We start from the raw sequence: 8,869 nt of genomic DNA, 5'->3' as shown, positions 1-8,869 counted from the left end.
AGGGTTACATTCTATCACTGATGCAGGCTGCACTTCAATAGTGCAAGAAATAAATAAGCTCTGAAAAGTGATTGTTGGATATTGCTGTTCACTTATCAAGTTGGACAAGTGGTGCTATTGCTAATATGCATATATGAAAGCTTGTCTCTTCTTTCGCCTTCCATATTATAGAATACAAGGTTTAGTTTCCCCAATTTTGTATTAGTATGATATGAACATTAAGGTGCTATACTTGTAATGGTTTTAGGTCAGTGTTCAAGATCTGAGTTGTGATGTTCACATAGATGGATGTATCCTACTTGTAACCCAAGCAGAATTAGGTATGAATTTATAGCAGTGTTATTAAACCCGGCCCGGGCATCGATCCGGTCGGGGTACTGGGTCATCGGGTCACTGGTCGGACCGGTGGATTACTGGTCGGACCGGTTGACCCGGATATATATAGATATATAAAAAATGTATAATTATGAACATATAAATTCAATTATATTCTTCATATCTAAAATGAATTAATCAAGATTCATTAAATAAGCTAAAAAACATAAAGCATACATAAATAAAAATACATGCTATTACTATGTCAATTGAAATTGCAATTCAAAATCCTCATAAACATACCTCTCAATGACATTGAACTCATATTTTTCAAATTCAACTACATTAAAAATGACATATGTCACAATCTCTTAATTTATTATTCCACAAATTGCTTCAGTATTGGAAGCTGAAATTTGAGGTCATTGTAGAAGAGTATACTAGCAAATAAGATTACAAAAAAAAATTAAAATGAGTTCTATATTTTTTTTGACAAAAACAATTTTGGTTTTTTTTAATGCATGACCCGACCGGGTCACTGGGTCGCCGGGTTACTGGGTTTAGCCGGTTTTGTCCGGGTTTTGACCGAATTTGACCGGGTCGATGCATGACCGGTCCAATGCTTGACCCGAACCGGTCCGATGACCGAGTCACCGGGTTCCGGGTTGACCCGGTCGGGTCGGGCCGGGTTTTACAACACTGATTTATAGTATAGCTGGTTGTAACCTTACTGTTCCAGTGAGTAATCTGTGAAATGATTATTACCGATAGGCCTTCTGTTTCCTGTTTTGACGTATATTTTAAGGGTTTTATTAATCTGATGTTAAAGGAGATAAGTTATCTCATGTCATATAAATAAATTTGTAGACTCCACCACCTAAAAAATAAAAAGAAAAAAGGTGACACGATGTGTAGAAAAATTTTTTATCACATATTTTTTTTCATATTTTAATACTAATTTTTCTTTACAGACGGAAACAATATTTTTTGTTATAGCTTTATCTAGAACCAAGGGGAACCGAGGACCATACTTAAAGCCAGTTTAATGCGGATTTGATTTTAATCAATTGGTGAAAGATTTTTATATTGTGCATTCTTATGTTACCATATCATGACAAAAAAAAAATTCTTTTGCTATATCATTTCATAAGTTTGACTGTGGTAGCTACCTTTAACAGTCATACTAATGATATGTGAATAGTGTGCAAAACCATTAATGAAGGTCTACCAAAAAAAAGTTGATTTTTTTTTTATTTTTAATAATAATTTTAAAGATATCATATCATTTTATTTATTTTAAAGATTTATGCCAGCAAACTGTAGCGCAACTATTTAAAAATATAGTTTAGTCAGATGAAGCAGACAGTAATGGAGCAACAAAAGAGGATGCAATCCCCTTTTCTACTTGCACGTTAAGAATATGCAATGCATAACACAAATTTCAGTCATACATAAAAGACGGTTCTTTCTTCGGGCAAGATTTGTTAGCATATGAGAGGGATATCTGATTCTCACTCCAAGTGATAGAGGATGATGGGGTAGGATTAAGTGTTGTTATATACAGCACTGTTGTTGTAAACACGACCAGGGGGCAATGGAACCCTTACCTCACTTCCTTGACTTCTCCCACTTGATAAACACTTGGTTTGTTCTCCATCATGTTTATACTCAGTACCACCACCAAACCTACTAATTGATTCTCCTGCAGTGAATGTTACATAGCCATGGACATCTGGCACCTTCATGCTGGGGCAGTGTTTTCTTTTACCTTCATGATACTGATTCAATCTTGTCTGTAATTCCTTACTGAGAAACTCTTCTCTCCGGGTTGCTTGTTGAGCTCTGAGTGAAGATAACTTCTCCCTGTACTCTCTGTCTATCTCAAGTATTCTCTGGCACAACAATATGTATTCAGTTTGAAATTATCAGATAATATACCAACAAAATCTTTCCAACAATCATAATAACAAAGCTTGAATTGGGTTGATAGTAACTTATTTGTCGCTGATGAAACCTATGTTGATTTCATCAACTGATGGTATAAACTATAAACATCACAATCTTTTCACCAAAGCTTCTTCCTCTTATCTTTCTTTATTTGGGATTAAAAAAAATATGGTAAAAAGCATTTTAGCTCCTTTGTTCCTTGAAGCATAACGGCCTGGCCACTAAAATATATAATCAAGTCATAGGCTCTGTTTCCCAACGCTAAAACATTCTTATTTTTCAACTCTTTGGTCCTAATTTTGTCCATATGTTATAAGTGGCTTTTGCTTTGCCATATGAAAGTCGGAATGTGAAGAAGCTCGGAAGTCGGAAGGCCATCAAGTCACAAGCTCTGGCCGACTTCATAATGGAGCTAACACCATTGAACCCGAAATGTGAAGAATCTGGGGATGCATGGAAGGTCTATGTAGATGGATCCTCCAACAATAAAGAAAGTGGAGCCGGAATCATACTCGAAAGCCCAGAAGGAGTGACAATTGAACACTCCTTAAACTTGGGCTTCCCAACTTCAAACAATCAAGCAGAGTACGAAGCTTTGATAGCCGGATTGATACAGGCTAAAGAACACGGAGCTAGAAGGGTAAAAATCTTCAGTGACTCACAATTGATGACTTCACAGATAGAAGGAAAGTATCAGGCCAAGGGTCCTCTGTTAATGAAATACTTGAACAAAGTACAGGAGATGATGGCCGACTTTGATGAAGTGCAAGTCACTCATATCCCTCGGGGGGGAAATAGTCGGGCTGATATTTTGTCTAAATTGGCAAGTACCAAAAATCCAGGCAACAAAGCATAACAATGCCGAGTTGTGCGATGGTTATAACCTCGACAAACAACTGGAGGCAACCCATAGTGGCATACCTTGAGAAAGGAATATTGTCAGAAGATAGAGGACACTAATATGTCATTAATGATTCACACCTTTAGGAAGTATGATTTATTTTCTGTAATTTTAGGTTGCATTGGGTGATATGTCTGAGCTTCTAACTAGTAAATATGACGCTGATAGGTTGCCAGAAGGAAAATTGAGGTTTGTTTCTTAAATTTCGTAGTTGTCGTATCTTTGTTAGTTAACTGGCTGTCAGAACATCTTAATATTCCTAATTATCTGTTGTATAATTGAGGGATGTGTTTACATTATGTTATGGATTTCCATGTTTCTCATTATTAGTGATTGTATTGTTTTAAAATACTATTTTGAGCTTCAAAGAATTCTCTAAGTTATTCCAGTATTCCTTCCTTCATGGTATCAAGAGCTAAGTTCATTCAGGAACCAAAACTCTTCATCTTTTTCATTTTTTTAAAATCTTTTCTAGCTACACGCATCCCAAAACCATGGTAAATAAAGATGGAACCACTCCCAGGCAACTCAAAAACAGCCGACAACCTGATCTGGAGCTCGCCGCTGGCAGAAACGCCTCCACGTGCCGCCACGCGTAGTCATAGTTTGAGCGTGTGAAGACCACGCACCGCCTTCCATCGTTCATCCCCATTCGCCGCGAAGATATTCATGCTTCTCTCGGTCTCTTCTTTCTAGTCCAGTACTGTGTTGCTCTATTCCGGTTTGTTTCAATAGTGGGTCATCCAAATCCACTTCTTGTTTGTTTTTCATCCATTTTTGCCTTGTTTTGTGCAATTTGGTTCTATTTTTACCTTTGTTGGAGTAGATATGGCTTCAAATGATGGAGATTCTTCTGGTCCTGAAACTCCTTTCTCACTTGAAGTTATTGTTTCATCCGGAGTTACCAATCCAGATTGTCATGTTCCAGTTGCTTATGTTTTTTCAGGTTCACCGACAATTACATCTGAAAAGTTAAATAGTAAGAACTATTTAGCTTGGTCTTCTTCTGTTGAGCTGTGGTTTCTTGGTCAGGGCCTCTCAGACCATCTTGAAAAGTCAGTTTTTGATATTCCTCCTGAAGAACAGAGTCAATGGGAAAGGTTTGACTATCAGTTATGTGCCTTACTATGGCAATCTGTGGAATCCACAATTTTAATTAATTTTCAAACTTTTAAAAGGGGAAATACTACTCTCGTTTTATGAGATAATTATCTCATTTCAAAAATCGCATCCCCATTTTTTTTTTACTTTTTAATAGTGGGCCCCACTTGGCTTCTCTCTATAGCATGAGAGAACTACTCTCATGTAACATGAGAGTAGTATTCCCCTTTAAAAAATGTGTCACTTTTTGGAATAAAGCTCAGAGCTTATTTGCTAATAATATTCAAAGACTGTATGATGCAGCCCATAAATTGGCTTTTCTTCACCTAGATAGCCATGATATGACAAGTTTTGTTGCTAAGGCACAAGTAGCAGTAGAGGAACTAAAAATGTTTTTTCAAGTTTACAGTCATCGAGGATTATTAGGAAAATTGCAAAATCTATATGTAGTCCTGGTATTACGTGCTATTCATCCTGATTTCAGTCACATTCGAGATCAACTTTTGACTAGTCACGAAGTACCCACCATGGACTATCTTACCATTCACCTCTTGAGAGTTCCCATTTCCACTACTATGGGCCCGCGCCCCAACATAATTGACATTTCAGTTTCCGCTTTAGACACTAACCTTGGCTTTCGTGGGGGTCAAGGTGGACGAGGAGTTCGAGGAAGTCGTTGTGGTCGTAGCGGTCGCATCAACAATCTTCATTGCACATACTGTAAGCGATCAGGCCACACTCAGGAGACATGTTATTCTCTACATGGTTTCCTTGATAAATTTGTCAATCTCACTTAGTCTGAATTTGGTTTAGAAGAAGGAATGGGATTTGACATTTCTGGTAAGCAGTCATTTTCTCTTACAGAAAGGGAGTTTCAGGAATTTCTTCAGTTGAAAGCAGCAAAGCCGACCTAATCCTCTACTACCACTGTTGCTCATTCGGGTAGCCCTACAGTTTGTATTTCTCATACGGGTAATATTTCCACACCCTGGATCCTTGATTCAGGTGCCTTTGACCAACTAGCTGGTAATCAGTCTTTCTTCTCTTCCCTTTCTTCTCCTGCTTGTCCTCGTTTTGTAACTTTAGCTAATGGTTCCAAAGTATCTGTCTGAGGCATTGGTGTTCTCTCACCCACTGCATCCATATCATTAAATTCTACTATATTCATACCAAGTTGTCCATTTAATTTAATTTCCAAGATCTCTTAAATGTTCTGTAACCTTTTGTTTTGATTCTTTTGTTATCTAGGATCGTGGTACGGGAAAGACGATTGGCATAGGACATGAATCACAAGGACTTTATTACCTCCAATCAACCTCTCATATGGCATGTGCTGCTGTGGAATCTCCTAGTCTTCTCCATCACCGTCTTGATCATCCCAGTTTATCAAAACTTCGAAAAATGGTCCTAGGTCTTGAGAATCTAAAGTCTTTAAGGTTTGAGTCATGTCAACTTGGCAAGCATCTCCAGTCTTCCTTTCCTCGTAAGGTCAATAGTCAAACAACTTCTGGTTTTTCTATTATTCATTCTGATGTTTGGGGTTCCAGTCATATTTCTACACCAACTGGGTTTAAATATTTTGTGACTTTCATTGATGATTTTTCTCGATGTACTTGATTATTTTTAATGAAAGAACGTTCAGAGGTCTTTCCTATATTTCAATCCTTCTGCAGTGAAATTCACAATCAATTTGGCAAAACGATCAAAGTTTTACGTAGTTATAATGCCAAAGAATATTTCTCTGCTGACTTCTCATCATTTATGTCATCTCATGGGATTTTGCATCAATCATCATGTTCGCATACCCCCCCCAACAAAATGGAGTAGCTAAGAAAAAATCGTCACCTTATTGAAACTGCTCATACATTGTTGTTGCATGCTCATATGCCCCTGCAATTTTGGGGGGATGTTGTCCTAACTGCTTTCTATTTGATTAATCGTATGCCTTCTTCTGTTATCAATCGTCAAGTCCCTCTTCAGTTGTTAGACCCTCAAAGTCCCGTGTATACTATTCCTCCTCGAGTATTTGGTTGTACTTGTTTTGTCCATGATCTATCTCCCGGGCGTGACAAGTTGTCCCCTCGTGCTATCAAATGTGTATTTCTTGGTTATTCTCGATTGCTAAAGGGGTATCGTTGTCATTCTCCTCTCACTCGTCATCGGTATATCTCTGGCAATGTCACCTTTTTCGAAGACACACACTACTTCACTTCCACCCTCTTTCTTGTTCGTCTCTTCCTAGCCATCGCCGCTATTAGGCAATGCCTTTATATCATCTTAACATCAAGAATGCTTTCCTTCATGATGATTTAGACTAGGAGATTTATGTGGAGCAACCACTTGGTTTTGTTACTCAGGGGGAATCTGGATTAGTTTGTAAGTTAAAATGGTCTCTTTATGGGTTGAAACAATCCCCTCGAGCTTGGTTTGGCAAGTTCAGTACAGTTGTACATAAATTTGGGTTATCTCGAAGTGAAGCTGATCATTCAGTTTTCTATCTTCACATTCCATCTGGTCAATGTATTTATCTGGTGGTTTATGTTGATGGTATAGTTATTACAGGTGATGATAATGAGGGAATTTTGCGGTTGAAGGAGAACTTGTTTCAACACTTTCAGACCAAAGATTTGGGACTACTTAAATACTTTCTCAGTTTTGAGGTAGCTCAATCACAGAGTGGTATTGTAATTTCATAGCAAAAATATGCTCTATATATTTTAGAAGAGACTAGTTTGACAGATTGCAAGCCTATTGACACTCCAATGGATCCAAATCACAAGTTATTACCAAATCAAGGAGAATCATATTCAGATCCTAACAGATACAGGAGGTTAGTTGGTAAACTAAATTACCTTGCCTTAACTAGACCTGACATCTCCTTCCCAGTAAGTGTAGTAAGTCAATTTATGCAGGCTCCATGTGTTGAGCATTGGGATGCTTTGGTTCGAATCTTACGATATATTAACAATGCTTTAGGAAAAAGGATTGTTGTATGAAAATAAAGGTCATGCTCAAGTTATGGGATACTTTGATGCTAATTGGGCTGGATCATCCAATGACAGAAGATTAACCTTAGGATTTTGTGTATTTATTGGTGGTAATCTAGTTTCTTGGAAAAGTAAGAAACAGAATGTGGTTGCAAGATCCAGTGCAGAAGCTAAATATTGTGCAATGACAAATGTTACATGTGAACTTATATGGGTAAAACAATTACTTAAAGAGTTGAAGTTTGGAGATACTAATCAAGTGAGACTCTACTGTGATAATCAAGCTGCATTGCATATTGCTTCAAATTCAGTCTTCCACGAAAGGACCAAACTTATTGAGTTTGACTGCCATTTTATTAGAAAGAAAGTCCTTTCTAAGGAAATCCTCATTGAATTTGTTAACTCAAGTGATCTACTTGCTAATATTCTTACTAACTCACTGAGGTGACCACGAATACAATTTATTTGTGACAAGCTTGGTTCATATGATATATATGCTCCAACTTTAGGAGGAGTGTCAGAATATCTTAATATTCCTCATTATCTGTTGTATAATTGAGGGATGAGTTTACATTACGTTATGGGTTAACATGTTTCTAATTAGTGATTGTATTCATTATAAATCCTATTTTGAGCTTCAGAGAATTCTCTAAGCTATTCCAATATTTCTTCCTTCACTGGCATTGGCATATGGGTTTGTCTAATTCAATGGCTAAATCTAAATTGATCAATTGATTTTTTTTGTCTCTACGTAAAGTCAGTCAATATACAATTTTTCGTGGAGCCTGGCTGGCTTGGTGCCTGCTTCCCATTTGAATCTAAATAAATTTCAGTTCATTGCTGTTAAATTCACCAGTGAATGTTTCATATAGCTCCAAATATCATGACTTGTATTCTTTACTAGTTGAGTTTATATATTCTATGCAACCTCATACTGCAGCACTAAAGGATTAGGAGTAACTGCACCTGATTTTTCAAAAGCTCAGGAACTTGAGGACGGGCTCATAGTTCCCCTAGGAAAGCCAAAAAAAAAGTTAGGCTTAAAGGTATGCAGTAGAAGTTAAATTTTTATCATCAGCAAGAAAGTTTGTTTATGATTGCCATTACTTCACATTTATTCTCTATCAATTTGTGTTGCAGGGTGATCTATTGTACAATGAGTATATTGTTTATAACGTGGAGCAGATTAGGATGCGGTATATTGTTCACGTAAATTTCAATTTTAAGACTAAAAGTTAGCAGCCAGACTACTTTTGGTATTATAAGCGTGAGTATTTTTCATCATTTTTCATTTTCTAGGAGGATCAGTGTAAAGTATTTTTACTGAGAAAAATGAAAAGGCTTGCACTGTGATTAAGAAAAATGAAGGCTAGTGAGTGCTTTCGCACTTTGTGATAATATTTTAAGCCAAAAGAAACAAATGGAAACTAGAATGTGATAATTAAGGTAAGAAATGTCAATAATAACTAGCGTCGAGTAGGTAAGAGAGTTTCCTTTTTGTTTTACTTTTTTAAAAAAGGAGCCATTGAGGGTGGAATTTGCATGGTTTTTCAAAATCTCTGTAAAAATATGACTAATGAAATAAAAATATAGTTTTCGCGTGTTTAAGTGGGCTCAT

At 36.9% G+C, this 8,869-nt stretch overlaps 1 protein-coding gene across 1 annotated transcript; it reads left to right on the top strand.

The window, feature by feature from the left end:
• The first annotated feature begins 2,668 nt into the window (after positions 1 to 2,668).
• Positions 2,669 to 3,762, top strand: LOC133303590 (uncharacterized). Its single transcript, XM_061503513.1, has 3 exons — positions 2,669 to 3,085; positions 3,279 to 3,352; positions 3,639 to 3,762. The coding sequence occupies exons 1-3, from the start codon at positions 2,669 to 2,671 to the stop codon at positions 3,760 to 3,762; spliced, it is 615 nt and encodes a 204-aa protein (XP_061359497.1).
• Positions 3,763 to 8,869: the final 5,107 nt, after the last annotated feature.

Source organism: Gastrolobium bilobum, unplaced genomic scaffold (genome assembly GCF_033153095.1).
Source record: "Gastrolobium bilobum isolate Gb01-03AN ecotype WA unplaced genomic scaffold, APGP_CSIRO_Gbil_v1 utg114575, whole genome shotgun sequence".
NCBI classification, from domain to species: domain Eukaryota; kingdom Viridiplantae; phylum Streptophyta; class Magnoliopsida; order Fabales; family Fabaceae; genus Gastrolobium; species Gastrolobium bilobum.
This window is presented reverse-complemented; position numbering and strand designations above follow the sequence as displayed.

Excerpts from the sequence above, each read along its gene's own strand:
- LOC133303590 (XM_061503513.1), top strand. The coding sequence starts at position 2,669 with ATGGAGCTAACACCATTGAACCCGAAATGTGAAGAATCTGGGGATGCA. Across the intron at positions 3,086-3,278 it reads CTGATATTTTGTCTAAATTG|GTTGCATTGGGTGATATGTC; the intron begins GCAAGTACCAAA and ends CTGTAATTTTAG. Across the intron at positions 3,353-3,638 it reads TTGCCAGAAGGAAAATTGAG|CTACACGCATCCCAAAACCA; the intron begins GTTTGTTTCTTA and ends AATCTTTTCTAG.